Genomic DNA, 20,869 nt, shown 5'->3' with positions numbered 1-20,869 from the left:
AATCCATATTTCTTCTACATTGTATATAACAATGAACTAATCTACAGTAGTAAGATATTAGTCATAAGTTAGAGTTTGATCAGATGCCAGAACTTTGCATGATTGGTATGGAAAACGGGTTCAATTATGAGGATTAGACTTTATGCAGTGTTGTGAAGTGGTGAGGAAATCCACAGAAGGCTATTTCATCTGACATGGCTTGTGGGCCTGAAGTTCCTGTAGATCCTCTAGAGTTGATTTTAGGGAAGAAAAGGTAGGCATGAAGTGAGAAGGGCAAGATCAAACTAAAAAGAAGGTCCATCTTTCACTACCTCCAACCTCCTTTGAATCAGCTTGGGTGATCTAAAGAAGAAATCAGTGTCTTTTGCCTTTAAGCTCCTCATGCATGAGGGACAGGTCCTCTAGGCTGAAGAATGCGATCTTAGGAAATCTGGAGGACCTACAGGCCCAGTTGCTGGCTCATGCCAATAAAGCAACCAGCAATCAGAGCCCTAAGTGATATGATTGTAGCTTAATGTATGCCTCTTGAATCACAGGCACACTTCTTATGTGACCAACCTTAATCAACCTACAGAAAAAAAGAAATTCTATGAAATATGATTTTATCTTTTTTATAGTGATAGTACAATTCCTCCATAACTATTGAGAAATAATTTCTCTACTGGCTGTTTGACTGGGATAAATGAATAATAGCATCTACTACTTTGGTAACAGGAGTGATTATAATTTATGGTCCTCCCTTGTTGGAGGTCTGGAGTTTCATAAAAATTCAAATGAGCAAAACATAATTTCTCTTTGTAACAAAGCAACACAGGCTAATATTTATAACAAGTTTTATTAAATCCACCTCTGTTCAGATCCAACTATGGGTTTAAATTCTCTGAACTATGTCTTTAGAAGGAACGAACAATTTATGATTGAATTCCTGACATAATATGTGGAATGACATAATATGTGAAGTGGTATGAGTCAAGCAATCATAACCTGTAGAGATGACTGATTATTTTAAGAAAGGATAGTTACTTAATTATTAGTGTCATAGAACACACTTAATATTTTACAAGGGTGTATTATTACTACCATTTTTGGTTGAGGACACAGATTCTCAGAGAGCCTGAGAAACTTTATTTATTTATTTTTCTTTTTGGTACTGAGGATTGAATTCAGAAGTAGTCTACCTCTAATCTACACTGAAACCCTTTTTAATTTTATTTATTTAATTTTAAAACAAGTTCTTTCTAAGTTTCTAGTGATCTTGCTAAGTTACTCTGGCTGGTCTCAAACCTGCAAATCTTTTTTGGCTTCCCAAGTACTAGGATTATAGGTATGCACTACCAAGCCGCTTCCAGAAACTTTCTGATAGTAACACAGCAGATGAAAAATGACCACACTTGACTGACTTAAGGTATCAGATTAATACAAGTAACTATCTCTATGCTATTTCTAGCTTATACTTGTAAGTTCATTTCCTTTGACTATACGTTTTTCTTAAGTTACTGATTATATATTTAAAATATAAATACTTTAGAGTGAGAAACATCTTCATTAGATATTCACAAGTATAATTAAATTAATTTTTAAAATTTTTCATTACATTCAGAAATTATACCTGCAAGTTAGTATATGTATGTATATATGTTATATGCACTTATACATATATACACATACATATATGTACTTGTACATGTAGTATATATAAGAATATTTTATGCACATATATACATGTACATATGCACACATATATTTGGGAAATTATTATATAAACACCTTAAGAACTATAAAAATTATGACAGAACAAATTAATTAATTTTCTCTTTAATATCTAGTTTCATACAAAGCAGAAAACTACAACTTAGCTAACTGGCAACAAAATTATGTCATTGCATATGTTCTGTTTGACCAAAATAATAATTCAAGCAATAATAAACACGAATGCTCTTGACAAAGCAGCTTCAGTAACCAACAAAAGAACTTTCTTTGGTGTTTGCATTAGTTTTCTAGGATTTTCATTACAAACTACCAGACTACGTGATTTAAACAATAAAAATCTACTGTCTCATGGTTATGGAGGCTAGAAGTAATTGGTCGAATAATCCTCTATGGCTCCTCTCCTTGGCTTCAAGCTCATCAAGCTCTGGGAGCTTTTTCACCTGGTCTTTCCTCTGTGCTCTCATGCTGGTGGTCTCCCTATATGTTCAAATTCCCTCCTCTAATAAGAACACCAGGTAGACTACATTAGGGTTCATCCTAAAGGCCTGATTTTAACTTAGTCACATTTTTAAAGCTCCATCTTCAAATACAGTCACATTCCAAGGTTCTAGGACTTAGAGCTTCAGCGTATGAATATTGATAAGGAATTCAGTACATTAACAGTGTCTTATATTATGCTTTAATCATTCCTTAACCATGTAGACATTAGACTTCAAGACTTTTTATATTGTTAAAAGTATTTCTTTCTTAATGTTTTAGTATCTAAGGTCTTTATAATACAAATTAACTTTGGTCTCTTAAAACAGAAAGAAAAGCAGAACTTAGGAGGCTGAAAAAGGAAGATCACAGGTTCACAGCCAACCTCAGTTACTTAGTGAGACCTTCTACAAGTTAGTGAGACCCTGTTTCAAATAAAGGACAAGAAATAGGGCTGGGGATATAGCTAAGTTGTAGACTGTCCCCAGGTTCTATCCCGGTACTACACACACATGCACACACACACACACACACACACACACACACACACACAAAAGAAAGCCTGTGGAATAGCCTGTAGAAACTTATATTTTTGTTAATCTAATACATCACTATCTATTTTACAAGCACTAAACCTGGTTAGAGTCTTTATTTTTTATAAGATAGGTGAAGAGAATGTTTTGTATTATTAATTATATAATGTGCATTAGTACTTTGGACCTTAAAGACACTAACCAAAACAAACATTTGATTATTGATATTAAGCAATGCAAATGGCAGAAGAGAGGTATATATGAATGTAAACCTGTCTGCAATCTCTTCATGTGGTGACTCTTCCCATTTGATATGTCAGTGACTTAATAAATTTAAGGCATGAGCACATGAGTAAAACTGAAAACTAGAAGAACATCACTTTTGAAATTAGAGTAGGCGTTATTAAAGCAATAATTTTTTCTGGTTTCATAGGAAATATATTTAGGTAAATTTTATACAGTATTTTATAGTTGTTTGCATCTTTGGAACATAAGATAAAGGAAACTTATGCTAGGCATTTTAATGTACCATAATCAAATGGTAATGAATGGTACATATACAAAGATTAATTAGATTAATGATGCAGCATAAATCATAAGCCTAAACACTACTCTGGTCCACAAGGGATTTTAGTTTAGAGCTCCTTTAAATATTAGAAAAGAATAGTATTGGTAAGCTTTTGCTAATAACATGGTTATAGTGCCAATATATATAATTCTTCTGACTAAAATTTAAGGTTTCAAGTCATTTGAAAGAAAAATGTTTATAGAATCGAAGCAACGTCTTTAGCACTTCAAAATAAATATTCAATTTAGAAGGGAAAATAGTCAAAATGAGCATTTAAGTTAAATGACTTGGGAACCTTGTACAGAGAGTTTTTATTTGCTCATCACATCATTCAAACCACTTGTAAATTTATTTTTAATTATCATAGGCTTAATGGTGATAGAATTAAATCAATATAAATACTTAACTCCCTAGCTACAAAATAATACTATTTTGTCTTAGTTGAATCAACATTTTTTTCTGAATCTCTGAAATGAACAAAAGAAGCACTAAGATAGCAAAGTCAACTGGTTTTATTTTTTATTTTTAAAACTTTTATACTTTTTTGGCACATTATAGTTTCACATCATAATGTACTTCAAAGTGATAGTGATGTACATGCACACAGCACTTGGTGGGCTTCCCCCTACCTTCTTCCCCAGGCCTCCTCAGGCCCTTTTCTATCTAAGATACTGATATTGGCATTGGTGCTCTTACATATGTACTTAATGTCAGTGGAAGTGATTCCTCATTGAGTCTCCCTCTTCCATGTTACCTTGCCCTGGACCACCTTTGTGGCTCCACTGGAGTTTCTCCTTCATTATCTGAAGTTCCTAAAAATCAGAATATTATAGTATTATATGCATATCAATGTTCATAGCAGCACAATTCAACTTGTATGTCATCAACCTTCTAATTAGCAGAAATGTTTCCAAAATGGACAAGACAGCCTGTTCACTACTTAAAAAGGTATATAATAAAAAGTTCCAAGTCACAAATACAACATTAAACGGGTAACATGATAATTAGAACTTATTTATATGTTGTTTTATTAGATATGTGTCTTTGAAGAAAGATTTCTAATGCCCTTTAGTGAAGGCTGAAGGTATTAGGAAGACATAATTATGGATGACTGGATCACAGCTGTAACAGTACAATGTAAAAAGAAATAAAAGACAAAACACCATTGTCAGAATAAGTATGGAACAACTTAAGTAGAGGGACGGATAAAGTGAATGACAGGAACAATCTCATGGATTACTGTTTTGGCATGAAGATTCAAATATTTGGCTAGCTTGCCAAATAAATTGACCAAAGAAAAAGAAAGTCAACAGATTAACTTCAGGAATTAAGCTTATTAATGGATTTTCATGCAGAAATAGATCTACCCATCATGATAGAATGAAAAGGTTTCCTTTGCTTTCCCAGCTGCTAGATTTTACATTAAAATATTTCTGCATGAACTACTGATGAGGCAGAGGCTCTTTCTTTTTTCTTTTTAAATGAATTCTCACTGACCTGAAATAATACTATTCTATACCCATTCATTTTGGGCTCATGTTATTTGAATCAGAGCAAGTTTAATTATGAACTGAATATATTTGAAAAGAGGCTGTTCGTGTTCATGTTCTATACTCTTTTCCCCTCCCCCTTCCCTATTTAGAGTAAAATTTCCCTGTTCCATCCATAACTTAAGAACACGCAATGAGATAATTGGAATTGAAGGTAAATTATATTCTTTTGTAGAAAGCATAATTATCGGAAGTTAGTTAAAAACACCTCAATTCTGTTTTAATTTTCATGCATGGAGCAGTTGTTTTGACAGATGGATGGACTTTATTTTTATAACCGTCCAGGAAAAGTCTGCGTAACACAGTCTAATCAGTGCTACATATCTGTAATGTTTGTTTTTGAATCGCTGTGCATTTGGCTCCCATATCTTTTTCCGAGAATAGATATATTTTTATTTATTTCATCAGGCTAATATTTTTATGCATAATTCCTCTATCCAGTTGATATGAAAATACTAGAAATCCTTTAAAAATGAGAGTAAATTGTTTGTCACTAAGGATACATCATTGATCTTGGAGTGAGACCTTGGACGTTACTAGTTTATAAGTGCCCTTGCTTTTCTACCTCTAAACAAATAATTTATAAGGCCATTGATCTGGAGTCAATTTCAGAAAAATAAGAGGTCAATATGCTTGCCTGACCCTTGAGAAGCCAACTTGTTGCAAACTCATCCCGTGTATATCAACTTATATTCCAAACAGGATCAAGGCTTGATAAATGAATTCATTTAGAAGTGATTGCACTGTCTTTATTACGTTGTAAATCCGCCAGTGCTGAGCAAAGCAGTGCAGTCCTTGAATGCCAAAAAGTACATTACATTCTGAGTTTTCAGAAACGTCATGGTTCAAGAGAAGGTCAGAAACACTCTTCTTCTGTCTCCCTAGAGCAGAAATGTGTGAAGTGTGTTTCCTTTTTCTGCCACGCTTCCTTCTTTTTTAGAGGAATGTCCAAACTGCTTCCAAATAAAATGAATATCCTGTTTTGGAACACTCAAAAACCTTGGCAGCAGTGGGCTGGAGAATGAAGGCAAATGAATGACAGGATTGATACTCTTTTATATAGTCTTTCTGTGAAGCACAAATCCTTCCTAACATGTCTCTTTCAAGTTTTTGGTTCTTCTCCATCCAGTTCCTTTCATTTGCTTTTCCCCTCCTTTGTTGGTTCTTCTCTGGGCTATTTTTAACCAATTTTGAAAGTATTTCCTTCCATTTCTTTGTTTCCTTTCAAACATCTTTTTACCCCCTACGCCCAAGAAATTTCTCCCATTCTATTTGCATCAACCTTCACTTTCAAAATAATATTGAGGTAGCCCCTGGGCATGGCGTCAATACAAATTGCTGCCAAGAGGGAGAGTTCAGTGGGGAAATGAAGGAAATCATTCCAGGCCTCAGGCCAACAGGGTGGGTCTCACTGCTTTGTAACATAGATAGACTCTGTTGTTATCAGCATTCTCAGTAGAGCATTTTGCCAGGTTTCACAGCTATAGTCCTGTGATTGATTTCGTTCCAGCAGCTCTGTAAAAGAATAGTTGTCATACACTAGTGATTTTTTTTTTAACAGTTAAGAGAGAACAAATTGAAATTTTGATATTCAGTGTGGTCCAATTCCACAGCTCTCAAAAACTGAGAGAGCTTTTCTTGCCATTAATTATAACCTGCTAATTTCCTGGTAAGGATAGACTTGGTCACTGATAAATTGTTAATTAGCTATCTAAACTATAAGAAATAAAGAACCCACAAATTCTGTGAGATTTAAGTTCATAACAGTTACAGAGGTGGCATGAGCCTTCCTTTGTAGTTACCAGTATTTGTACTCATATGTCCCCCTTTTTAATTATAGAGAATTAAGATCGATTCGTAAATATGTACGACAACTTTAGGTGTTACTAAAGGATCTACAGTATTTGGGTTTGTGTGTAAAATTGCATGCATCTCTTCATAGTCCTGGCAATTGAATTGAAGTTCTATTCATTTCTGAAAGGAACAAGACATCCATCTGGGTCTGGCACTATTATTTGTGACAATATCCATTTACTTACCAATGAATACACAGTCAGCATTGTGGTTTCTACATATGGTGCTAGAACTTGTTATTTATCATCTTGATAACTATAATATGGGGCTCACAATGAGGGATTATTATATTATATCAAAGAAGAATATGTGGCCACCTACATATTTCAAAGTAACATTTTTCTGAAGATGGCTTCTCTACAAACAACTGAATATTTTAGAGCACAAATACATCCTTTGGGCTGGACTCATGAATGCCTCATTTGTAAATGAGTTTATCAGATGTTTCCCTTCCACAAGCCCTTTCCTCTGCCCAAGCATTCATGCCCTGGCCTCTGAGGGAGGAGAAGAAACTGCTACAGAATGAAGAGTTTATTTCCAAGAATACTGGATGTTAAGTTTTATCTGCATCACAGTTTTACTTGGGACTTAACTTGTTCAAAGTAAATCAAGGAGATACATATACCCTTAAGCTAGGGAACTTACCCTCATGTAGAACATCTTGCAAAATTCAGCTGATTTCAGAGTTTAATTGTATAGGTCATAATAATATTACTAGACAAAGGAAAGATTCAGGATCTACTTAAAATGACAGTGAAAAAAATTACATGTTTATTTTAACTAGTCTTCTCCCCTTAAAAAAAACCCACACTCATCATATGTTAAGAAAGCACAGAGAGTCATAACTTATAACTTGTAACTTTGGTATTTCACTTAAAATAGATAATTTATTTTTACAGACAGTATATTCAAAAGCATCATCAATTTAAAAATTAGTAATAGACAGTGATTCCTTGAATGTATATGATCAATCACTGTGCTCAAATTTGCCTGTCTGCTCCTTATTTTATGGAGCCAATGGAATTAAGACTCAGATCATCAGCTACAAATACAGAACACAAGTGTCACAGAACACAAGTGTCCTCAAATGATGACACCTCAGTTGTAAACTGCAACTGGCTACAGAAGCCCAAATCCATTCCTCCAAGCCTGTTTGTGAAAAATCACAAGTTGTAGACAACGACCCAGGGAGCAAAGCACACTTGAAGTGCCAGGAACATCCCAGTCCTCTACTGTGTGGGTCCGCCTTGCTTATGCAATGGTTTATTTTCGATCTTTACTTGCATCGGTAGTTACATATTTAATTCTTAATTTCAAATATCTGTAAACAGACACCAAAAAACTAAGTCTATGATCAACAACAGAACAATTTTCATTGTTTCCATGTGAATACTCATTTGGAAAATTTCAAAATATGTTTCTAATAAAATTGAAATTTCTCATTTAATAAAGAATACTGTTTTATCTTTCAGTTTTGCTTTATTTTTCTAAAATTAAACTCAAGGCTAATTTTTGAAAGAAAAAAAATTATCATCATTTTATTTAGATAATTTGTGATTTAATTTGAAAGTCACCTGTGACTATTGATTATCTAAAAAATTATCTCCTTTTTATAAATAAATTAAAAACAGTTTTAATGAAATAGATAAGGAAAGGAATGCTTGTCCATTTAAAGAAAAACATCCTATTTTTAATAGTTTTATTGGTGCATTGTAATTGTACAGCTAGGGAGGTTCGAAATGCTACAAATATACATGCCCACAGTACTTGGTGTTTTTCCCTTCAGATTCCAGTTTATTTTTAATGCATGTAATAATATAAGCAAAACAACAGAGTAATAAATAAGCCCTAAAAGAATTGTGACAAGGATGCAGAAGAAATCTGCTCCAGCATGCCTGGCACCCTAGAGGATATGTCAGTCCTGCTGACTGCCACAACTCACTGTGTTTCCTTTGTCTTACAGAAAGAATGTGCTAATTTCATCAAGGTCCTTAAGGCTTATAATCAGACTCACTTGTATGCCTGTGGAACGGGGGCCTTTCATCCAATTTGCACCTACATTGAAATTGGACATCATCCTGAGGTAAAGCTGGCTTTTCTAACTGCTGTTTGTCCATGACCCCTTCCTATTGAAATGTTTTCTTACTCATTTCTCCAGGTTATTTAGCTTCTGGTTCACTCTTCAGTGGAAACTACTCCATATTCAGATGCTATTATTAATTTTAATCTGTGAATACAAAAAGAATGAGTGTGTCACTCAACAATAGCTATGGAACAGGAGGAAGGAAGGAAACAAGCACTAGTTTTCACCCTGGGACTACAGAGTCCGAACCGTTTTGCATGTGGGGCAGATGTCAGCAGGCTGAATGTTCTATTACCCTTTTCTCCTTCGTTTGTATATTGCCAGATTCCCCCTCCATTTCCATCCTCAATCAGAAATGTCTACCATCTAGTTGTTTTCCCCTGCCGATTAAGAAAGGATGTCATTCATGTGCACAATGATATGACCTCATGTTTGACCCAAATTATTCACATTTGGTGTCCTCACCCAGCAAAGCTTTGCTTTTATATTTCTGGCTAACATTTAGGTATGGATAAAAATGTTTCTTTAATTTGCTGCTCCTAAAACAGGTTTTAGTGAGGAAATTATAGTTAGGTAAACATAAGTAAAAATTGCATTTTTGAAAGCAATTTGGTGAACTGAGGTTATCAATTATAAAATTTTTAATAATTTGTGGCACTAAATCCGAATAGAAACAAGAGTGTTCATGTGGTGAGGAAATTATACATGACAGATTTTTCTTCCCAGTTGGAATTCAGAATACTCAACAAATAAAGGATTTGTTCACAGAATATTTACTGAATCCAAAACATAAGATCCAATTTACATGTTAGGTATTTCATTGTTGCTTGAACTCTGAACTTAGTTTTTAAATTTTTCTAAAGACATTAAAAAAATAAGTGATGCAAAAGATTAAAAATCAATTTTGCTTTCCTTTCTATAAGATGCACCTTATAGACTGTGTGTTTTTCAGGCTACATCCAAGCTTTTTCCTAATGAGCTTGCAAAGATCAATACACTTTTCCAAGTATTCACCAGTTTAGGCACTTGCCTGTCATCAGCCTGTTCCTCCACTGCACCCTCCTCTATCTCTTCCTTGCAAGCACATTCACTGTTCTTGCTCACATAGCCAAGAGTTTTAACTAAAATGTCATTTTCAAAGAAAAGGCCTTTGGAGGGCACTTGTTTTGAGTTGTGTTGATGTGATTAGAATCAAGTTCATGTACACAGCTTAAAATACTTTATACTTAATTTGTTTACATCTTTTGATTAAAATGCTTTGTATACTACTTTCTAAGATGTTTCCTAGAGTAACCAGCCAGCTGTCTTAAATCGTGGGCCCAGAGTGATTGTCCCACTTTTCTGTATTCTGCAGATAGCTCCACAGAACTCCCTCTGCATTATATCACACTTTCATTTTACACCTGTCAGGAGTCATTCTGTATATAACGGGCAATGGAGTCAGGAATTCTGAGCTCCTAACAGATTAGCAGAAAAGATTCAATGCTGATGTCCTATCATGCTTCAGAATTTGCTCTACAGTTTCCTAGCAGCAGAGCCCAAGGAAAAAAAAATTACTTAAACCTCTCTAAAACTCTGCCCCATAATATACAAAACACACGTAACAAAACCTTTTTGATCCCTGGTATCCATGCATTATAAATGAGAGGTTGACTTATTACCTTCAATCATTTTCCAACCCTCCTAGCAGAGCATGACTCATTGATGTGTTTTGCTATAGAAACTCAAGGGTTCTAATCCCATCATTGTTTGAAGCATGTCCTTTGGCCTCAGACTGCAGGGCTTTTGTCCAACCTGAATTCAGTACTAAGTGCCTGATCTGAAGCAAGATGTTTCTTTTCACCACATCTATGTTTCTAATCTAGACAGTTGTCATGAATAATGGATGATGCAGTTGTGAGGGTTAAATATTGTTTAATAGGTAGTAGGTGCTAAAAAGAGGCAATGAATATTAGAAAATATAAATCTGCATCTTAGGCTGAAATCTATTGCTGTTTTTCTTGCTAGTAACTGTCACCTTACCTTTTAAATGTCTCTCACTTCAGCTGAGCTTGTAAATTATGGCGCTGGGCTCTCTTCATTGCTTGGCAATTCTGCACCAATCTTAATTTCTCCTTCTTTAAAATTAGAATCTTATACAACCTTGATGGTCATTTATAATAAAATGCTATATGTGCTCCTTGTATTTTTATTATTTTCTCATAATTTATTTTTTCTTTCTGAAGTTACTATTTAATAGAGTTAGCAGTGTATTTCCTCTTCAGCTCATCAACTGTTCATTGCTGCCTTATGGGCGGTAGCAGGGGAATTAAGAGGTGCAGGCCCTTTGCCCTAGATCTCCTCTGCTAAAAGAATACATGAACAAAGCTTACCATACGAGTGCCTTTGAAGCAGGAGACTGGAGTTCAAGTGTTTTCCTGATACTGTGAAATGCAAAGCCTTTGAGAAAGGGCTTCCTTCAGAAGCTCAGTGACTTTGATTTGCATGAAAACTATAAATTGGGAAATACTGTTCCAGACTGTTTAGGAGGTCAGAAGGAAGATGATTATGCAATTACCTGGGGAATTTGGAGCAGTCTAGACAGGCAATCTAGGAAATTCTGGAAAAGATATTATCAAGATAGCTTGTCTAGACTACATCAAATTTAATTTTCACTGCTTAAGCTGCCTTTTGAGACAATCTGCTTTAAATTGATCTACACTAGTATTTAAAATACTACCCTTGGCTTTACACAATTATGCCATTTTTGAAGTTGAAAAAAGAGACAATGTATACTTCATATGTTAGGAAGGAATGACAGTAATAGAAGGCTTGGAAAAGTAAGAAATAAAAATGATGATGAGGACAGAGGCTAGGATTGTCGGATGAGAGCTAAGAAACTCTCGGGAAACTTGAATATCCCAGCTTTTATTTACAAGGGGAACTTTTTTAAAATAAAAGATATGTCTTTCTCTTAAATTATAGTCAAGAAATTACTTGTATGTGCTGATACCTGCCCCACACTCTATAAAATAATAAAATATGATTATCTTTTAAAACGTTTTGCCTAGTCTTTACATGTTATAAATTATTTTATCTTGGAAAAAAAGACATTTTTCTTTTTCTCATCAATATTTTAACATTCAATTTTTTCTTTGCATGTTAAAATAACTTCAAAATGACTTAGTGTCTGACACTGAGTTCCCAAGACTATTGAAGCCCCTTTGTTAGAAAATAATACTATGGACTTAACATTACAAATGGCAAAATGCCACATAATTGCAAACATCATTTTGAATCAAATCGAGACTCCATTTACTATTTAATAGCTTTGCTCTTGTAGGAGAAAATTAACACTTGTTCTTAAGTAACAATAAAGCAATTTAAAAAATACCTCCAAGTTTAACCTTCTTGTGAAAATAGGTCTCATATTCTACTAGCATTTTAATAATAATATATATTTTCTTAAATCATGTGTTCCAAAATCTAATCTTGTTGTCTAGTGAATGCCTTTTGACCACACACGTATGTCATTGATTGCTGTATTAAACAGATTTTCTGTTTCCTGTAGTAGATTTGGGAATTGGGAGACATATTAATTAACTCCAGTTCTGTAAGATACGTGTCAATCAATTTTTGGGTATCTGCCAATAGCACTTGACATTGCAGACAACTGTCAATGAGGTCACATACTTGGTACACATGTGTGTGTTTATCATAAAATGTATGCAGAGTTCACGGAAGGAATGATTCAGAACTAGAGCACAGATGAGTTTTGAGTTGAAGCTCTCAGCTTCTATGCCATTCAAATGAAAATTATAAGTCATACTTAAGAGACAGGCTATTCCCAAATGGCTTATAGTGTATGGTATTTCCCCTTCAAATTTACATCTGTTAATAAAAAAAGCATGAGTTTAGGAAGAGTATAGCTTTTCGAAGAAGTCTCTGGGTGTTTTCTCAAATTCCAAATGGGCCTCTTCTATGTACTGGCAGGAAATCTAAAGAACAATGGGCCCAGATGAGAACTGGAAAGTATTAACTCTATAAATACTCTCATACTGTCATGATCTCAATTTATGATAGAACCAAAGGGACATTAAGAAATGCAATGAGGTTTAGTGGCTATGTCTAAGGCCATTGCTACAATAACAACCAATATATTTTTATATTATATATAAGAGAAAATAGTTTGTCTGATTTTTCCTTTCCACCAAGGATAAGAACAAATTCTTAAGGATATCTTATCAAGGATAAGAGCAAATTTTGTGTACCACTGTGAATCAAATGCTCTGGGAACAATCCTCAAAACCAAAATGCTATGTAAGTAGTATATTGTGCTTTGTCAAGTAGCTGATACAACTAAACTAACTCCTTTTAGCTGAATTCCTTCCTCAATTTATTATATGACTTAGTTCAGTGAAGCACAAATTTATTTCCTAGAAGAGAGATTAACATTGAGAAATTTAGATATGTTAGTAAAATAATGAGGAATTGATTAGGGGTATGTGGCAACTTTTAATCTTTCTTAGATCACACATCAATTTATGTATTTAGTTTGTAGTAAGCTAATGCAAGTGAGAAAAGCCAAGACTTATTGGGCAATTTCTTCCCAACTGCTCATTATCTCCAACAGAGGCAAGGTATTCACCACTTGCACTACTGAACTGATACCAATGAGGTGAGGGTTAAGTTCTTTGTGGTGTCTAGGTTTTTCTTTCCTAATCTTTTACATTCTTAAATCATGTTGGAAGATGACTATGCATAATAAATAATGCTGCCATTTATATTTCAAATTGAATTTTATAAGGAAATCCTGTTTGTATTTCAGAAGACATTTCATGGTTCATAAATTCTGAGAGAATTTAGTTCATCAATGATTTTTCATGGACTATCAGAATTCTAAACTCTAAATATAATTAATAGGGATATTTTTCAAAATTAATAGAACTAATGGTGAAGATAAGGACAAAGATCACCTACAAAGTATTAGAAGCAAAGCTAGATTTAAAAAAATAAATAGGTAAAGTTAAAATAAGAAAAATGGAAAAAATGGATATTTAAAAACTTCAAATCAGCATCCTTCATATTCTTATTAAAAGTTTCAAATCAGGTTGTATTTTGAATAATTTTCACGTAAACAGATAGTTATGAGTTTAACCGTTTTTCACCCTTTATCACTTATTTGGTTCAATTTTAATATTTACTTATTGCCCGAAAGAGTGTTTGGTCAAAATGAATGTTTTCCTAAGTCCATACTGATGCCATGATGCCATTCTCAGTCATTTGTTCAGTTGCCTCATAATCATTAAAAACCTTGAGTCTTTGTTGCCTTCATTTACTTGAGGCTTCTGATCATATAAGTGCCAAGAATACTTCTTTAATTTTTTGGACTAACGAGAAACAAAAGACTGACTCAGTATGCAAATGAGACCCAAGTAAAGGCCAAAGTAAGGTCAGCGTGGACCTCATGAAGGAAGAGTTTAGCTGTGTTTGAAATAGAGGGAAAAAAATGGGGAGAGAATCTAATCATCCCAGAGCACAGGGTAGGATAGAACTTCCAGTCCCAGGAATTAGCTTCTGGGCACTAAGACCGTGCAAAAAGGTGTTTCCTCTTCAGGATGTACAGAAGTGGCATTGCCAATTTTAAAATGTACTGCTAATTTCAATTATATTTGTTTTCTAACTTTGTTAGTAGTTAATTTTAAACATGAAGAACATATGCTTGGCTTTATGGTTCTACAAATTTAGTTACAGTTAGAAAATATATCAAGTTAGAGTTTGCATAGGATTTTAAGATGGTATGGTTTTCTTCCTTTTGGTCATACAGGAGGACCCCTACCTTGCCCTAGTTTAAAAGCCTCTGTTCCATGAGTCCTCATGGCTCTCAGCTGCTTTGTAGCACATGTGCTCTGCCCTTTCTCTAACTGGGAATGTTGCATCCGCTTACAAGATGGTGATCACTGTCTTCCCAAGCTTGAGCCAGCTAATTTGAGGTTTTGTTTGCTTGTTTGTTTGTGTTGCTACTGGGGGTGGAACCCACAGACATTCGACCGCTGAGCTACATTTCCAGCTCTATTTTAGTTTTAATTTTTCAGTGGAGACTATGTTGTTGAGAAACCTCACTAAGTTGTCAAGAGTGGCCTCAGCCTCCCAAGTACTGGTATTAAAACCTGAGGTTTGATAAAAAGAATAGACTTTCTTTTTCATGAGAAAAACATTACCCTGATTTGTAAAAGTGGGTTAAAAATTCTTTTAGGGAGATCAATAGAGAAGCTTACTCATATATTTGTACACAGGCACTCTTACCTTAGTATCTTTAAATAATCACATAGCACAAAGTCACGCAGTTTGTTAGTGAGAGAGTATGGACTAAACATCCTTGTTTAAAGGGTCTTCACTTAATGTTGTTTCCTCAATACTGTACAACAGGTTTTTCTAGAATACTTATGTCCAATACCAGAACAATGCAAGCCACCTATGTAACTTTTGTTTTCTAGTAGCCACATTAGAAAAAGTAAAATAAGCAGATGAAATTAATTTCAGTAATGTTTTATTTACCTAAACATATTGAAAATATCATTTCAGTATGTTCTTAGTAATATTTACATTGCTTTATATTGCATGTGGAAACCAGAGTGTATATTTTACACTCATTTTAATTGGAACTAGTATAATTTGAAGTGCTCAACAGCCTCATGTGGCTTGATGGCTATTGTGTAGCAAAGTCTAGTCTAAGTAGGTAAAGCAAGGAGACTATGCAAAATGGCTGCACTCATCATGTTCACATTAGCATTTGTGGAAGAAATTGTAACATTTGCTTGTGATTATGTCATTTAAGTTATTTAACATGTACCTCAGATTAAAACATCAACTGTCACAAAAATTTAATGAGCTCTAGCAGTTATAAATAATAGAAGCATAGCACAACATATTGCATAGTTGAACTTAAAAGGATGGCCAGAGAAAACCACTGTTCTACCATTGCATAGTGATGTTAAAAATGCTAGTAATTTTTCAGAGCACTTTTGGTAAAAGTTCTAAGATGCCTACTTCCAGTTGCCATTCACTAACACACAAATGTGTACAGAAGGAGAAAAAGGAAGAATTCACTATTTGTATAGAAAATGGAAAAGATGAATATGATGTTGTCACTTTGTGGTATCAGTTATTGTACCCCTGCTGGTTTTTCATGAGATCTCATGAAAACCTCTACACTTCTCATATAGGAAGAACCTAACCTTGTGGATCAAATAATCATGTCATGAAAGCAAACATATGAAATTGTAATAAGCTAGAAAGATATATCATTATCTAAGTTGCTAAGGTGTGTTTGACTGCACTGACTGTAAATGAAATAGGAATTTTGAGATAAGAAAGAGATCATGGGGTACATAGAACAGATTAGTCATCTGTGTCCTTTAGAGGAGGTGAGGATAAATCTCACAGTGAGACACTTTGGACAGGATAAGTGCTGGAGAAGTAGAACCAGCAGAGCCTGGGGAGAAATATCAGCATGAGGTGATGCCGATAGTGAAGAAGAAGGCATAATGAATAAACCAGAGCTGTGGGAAAAGATGTCTTATTTCATAAACATATTTGAGAGAATACTTGGAAATAATTGAGGCTTGACATTTGTATTTAGGTTTCTTTAGAATTGATGTAATAATTATGCTCAAGTGCTATAATCAATGTCCAAGTGACCTGGGAAGCAGGCTGTGATCAGTGATTCAGTAACAATAAAATTGACTTTAATAAAAGCCTAGGAGGCATTTTTTCTAAGTGAGATCTTATTTTTTAATAAGATATGTTGTGGTCTCACATCATAATAAAGTTCAAAGTGGTAGAGACATATGTGGAGATCCTAATATTAATGGTAAGGTAAACAAACACAAATGTCTGTCAACAAAGAGCTCACATACACAGAAGAGGCTAACTTCAACATAGATAAAATCATTAGTAATAGTAACAATTACAGCTCCAACAATTAATAGATACTATTTATTATTATTATTATTATTATTGTTATTATTATTAGTGTGTGTGTTTGTGTGTGTGTGTGTGTGTGTGTGTGTGTGTGTATGTACTGGTGATCAAAGCTAGGGATATTCTCTGTCTGAGCTACACCCTTAGCCCTTTTTATTTTGAAACATGGTTTTTTTAGGTTGCTGATTTTGCTAAATTTCTGAAGCTGGCCTTGAACGTGCAATCCTCCTGTATCTATACCACTGGGCCTGGCTAATAGTTATTGACCAATTCAATATGTCCTGTTGTATTTGCTTTGACTGTATTATGTCAACGTATTGTCACACAATCTGACAAAGTTGGTACTCTTTGTGTCTTCATTTTAATAATAATGAAAGAAAAACTTCAGTTTCCAGTTATTTTGAAATTAACCTGAGACAGGCATTCTATTAAATAGCTTAGGTTTGAGTCCAGAACGTGCACCTTTAAAAAAAATAGCATCAGTACGCAGTAGGAGATAAAATAATAAAATGATTAATTATCATTTAGGAGATTAAGTCAGGGATTTAAAAAAAATTATATTTAAAATAATTAGCCAGGCATGGTAGTGCACGCTTGTAATCCCTGCACTTGGGAGGTGGAGACAGGAGGATCATGCTGGTTCGAAGCCAACCATGCTGGCTTAAGAGACCCTGTTTCTAAGTAAAAATATAAAAATAGGTCTGGGAGTGTAGCCTGGAGGTAGAAGGGCCTCCAGGAACCCCAGTACCACCAATAAATATAATAATAATAATAATAATAATAATAATAATAATAATATAATAATAATAGTTATTATTATTATTGGATACCTAGTTTGAACAGGGCAATGAGAGTAAATAAAGAAGCACTTGATGAAGGGTGAAGAGGCCCTTCATTAAAATGGGTTTGAACAGCAGATGAGGTAGTGATAGATGTGGAAGATAGTTAAGGCTGTGGGAGTAATGAATAGAGAAAAGACCACAGTCCAATGGGCAAATGCATAAAGTAAAATGCTTTTCATAAAAGGAGTCTGGATGTTTGAGAATAAGTCATTTCCAGAGTCAAGAGCTCTGAAAGTTTCTAGCAATAGACAGCTAATCATTGTCATGATTAGTTTTGAAACATCTCTGGTATAAATGGGGAAAGAAAAGGAAAAATCATAGACGTGCAGCCGAGCATTTGGAGTCTATGGCAAAAGTTCCGTAGTGACATGCTGGACTCAGACTGAGTGAAAGATACTGAGAAAAACAACAAAATTCTCAAAGATGCGACAAGAAATAAAATAGCATTCAGATTTCATAAACTATTAAATGAAACAAACCAAGGTGACAACATTGTTTAAAACTTTTCATGTAAAAAAATGAGTTTCCCATTCTTTTGTGATAGATCAACGTGTTTTGTAAGATATTGTGTTTCATACCCTTTCAATTTACACATGTACATTTATGTTGTGCATAAAACATTAAGCTATTATATGCAAAGTTATGATAATTTCTTACCCGCAGCAGCATAGCACAAAGAATGATTTCTCCATACTTGTAAATCCAGAGAAAGTTGTTTTGTGTAAGTTATATGATAAAGTAATCCAAAATAATTTTTTTAAAAGAAAATCCCCCCCAAACCTAATAAAAATAATATAATATATAGAACTTACTAATAGTGATTTTACTATTTTACTGTGAAATCAACTGAGCATTGTTCTTTTTTTTTTTTTTTTTTTGGTGGTCCTGGGGTTCCTGGAAGACCTTCTACCTCTGGGCTACACTCCCAGATTTTATATATATATATATATATATATTTTTTTTTTTTTTTTTTTTTGTAAACAGGGTCTCTTAAGTCAGCAAGGTTGGCTTCAAACCTGCTCAATCCTCCTGTCTCAGCCTCCCAAGCACAGGAATTACAAGCGTGCGCCACCATGCCTGGCTCTGTTCTCTACTTTTAATAGATTGCTCTATTTTATCTTCTATAATTATGTGATTTTTTGTGAAAAGGCTGTTCATAACTTATCCCTGGTTATTTTGGCCAATTTCTTTTCTGCTGTAACTACTTCTCATGATTCTTGTAATTCTATCTGTTAGTGGCCATGATAATTTGCGTATACGATGGCTTTTTCAACATTAGGCCATTTGATTATCACAACTGTGTGATGTAAACATTATATTCATTTTTTATTTGAGGAGACTAAAGCCTAGAAAGGTTCAAGAAGTTACCTATCATCACACAGTTAGCAAATCTGTTTTCATATCCATCATAACATATGGCCTTTCTAATGGCATCAATATTATACACCCATGGGATTATGCTGTACCATGTGTTTATTAATATTCACGTCTAAACAATCTCAAAACATTGAATCGCAAGTTAGATGCAGCACAACTTGCATTATCAAAGACCTCCTTGAAAGTAGCATTAAACTCTTTGTGCTGAAAATGTGACAGTACTTGTCAACTTGGTAAAATTCCATGGCAGTGAAAACTTCACAGAGTCCTTTAAAAGATATGGTAATAATATAACCAGGGAATGTTGTTTCAATAAAGCAAGTGCTAGGATACCTCACAGAAACAGTTACATCTGTTACTACTCATTTCCTTTATACATAATCTGGGGATTGAGCAAAGATAAGCAAAACCCACCTCCTCTCACTTCCAACCAGACACTAAGGAAAACGGTAATGTTCTCTATAAAGAGAGTCATAATCGCTTATTTACTTTTTTACCAAAGAGGAGAAAAATTAGACTCTGTAGCACTAGTAAAAGTACATTGTAAAACAGAGTTCTTAAAATACTTTTTAAAATTAATGATATACAACACTTAAAGTACATTTAACAATAAAGCATTTACTTTTACCTCATAGCTTCATCAACATACTATTTTGAAGACACTCACACAAAGAAAAGCCTCACACAGCATATATTTGAAAAATTAGCATAGATTGACAAATTCTAAATTGTTTCTAAAACAGAATATGCAAAATTATATATGAGATCCATATTACTAGATAGCAATATCCTTAGTGTAAATGGACCTTGTCTAGCTATTCCTACCAGTAGCAATGTTCAAATATTACTGTTTGAAAATAATAGCCACATTTTGTTAAAATTTAATTTTTTGATTTTGTGGTACTAGAGATTGAACTCAGTGGTGTTATACCTCTGAGATATACCCTTAACCCTATTTTCTTTTTAAATAAGACTTTACTAAGTTTCTGTATGCTGGCTGGCCTTGAACCTACAATGCTCCTGTCTCAGCCTCCCAAGTACTGGGATTACAGGTATGCATCATAGCACCTAGCAAAATTTCAATATTTAATTTATTAATCTTAAATCCCTGCTAGGAAATATACATTTTAGAAATACTTAGTGACAAGTGCTTTTTACTCATTGTCTTAAAAATTAACATAATTCTCAGCCGGGCATGGTGGCGCGCTTGTAATCCAGCATTCGGGAGGCTGAAACTGGAGGATTGTGGTTCTCGGACAGCCTCAGCTACTTAGTGACCCTCCACAAGTTAGTGAGACCCTGTTTCAAAATAAAGAATAAAAATAGGGCAGGAGGGTGTGGCTCAGAGGTCAAATGCCCCTAGGTTCCATCCACAGACCCGCAAAAAAAAAAAATTAAAATAATGCTCAACTATTTTTGTCTTTGCACATTTTGCTATTAAACTTTAGTAATTTAAAGTCTTTTCCAGTATAAGACATAAACATTTTGTTACTATTACATGAGTATAGCTTTGAGACGTATACATTTACAAGACAGGAAATAATATCATTTCAAATTGTCAGAAATCAAGCCATATAGAATGACTACTTTACATTTTTATTTTATTTTTATTTTCCAGTCTGCCATTCTAATTCAATTGTGCATCTTTGTTCAGTGGAAGTAATCTCAGGAATTGCTGAGTGGCTAAAAAGGGAGTCTAATGGGATCTAAAATCAATTCACAGGTCTGCCATTGATTCATTGTGTGACTTTTGCTACCACCGAAATGACATTAAATTGGTCTCCTTAACATTTTCATACCTCAGTATTTGTCTCTTGATTTTAAAAAAGCTTTCTCTGATATGCACGATGTATATACACTTAAGAAAATAGGTTACTGATTAAGAAGTACAAGACGATCTTCTCTTCCAACCA

At 34.1% G+C, this 20,869-nt stretch overlaps 1 protein-coding gene across 1 annotated transcript in view; it reads left to right on the top strand.

The window, feature by feature from the left end:
- Positions 1-20,869, top strand: part of SEMA3A (semaphorin 3A) — a gene marked incomplete at its 3' end in the record, with an annotated part of 211,311 nt that overhangs the window by 75,455 nt on the left and 114,987 nt on the right. The window contains exon 4 of the mRNA XM_080701418.1: positions 8,656-8,775. Coding sequence (XP_080557544.1) covers positions 8,656-8,775 — 120 coding nt within the window. The remainder of the gene's footprint in view (positions 1-8,655; positions 8,776-20,869) is intronic.

The sequence above is a fragment of the Muscardinus avellanarius genome, assembly GCF_963383645.1.
Source record: "Muscardinus avellanarius genome assembly, chromosome: 9".
Lineage (NCBI taxonomy): Eukaryota > Metazoa > Chordata > Mammalia > Rodentia > Gliridae > Muscardinus > Muscardinus avellanarius.
Note: the sequence above shows the minus strand (reverse complement) of the source record. Positions and strands in the feature narration are given on the sequence as shown.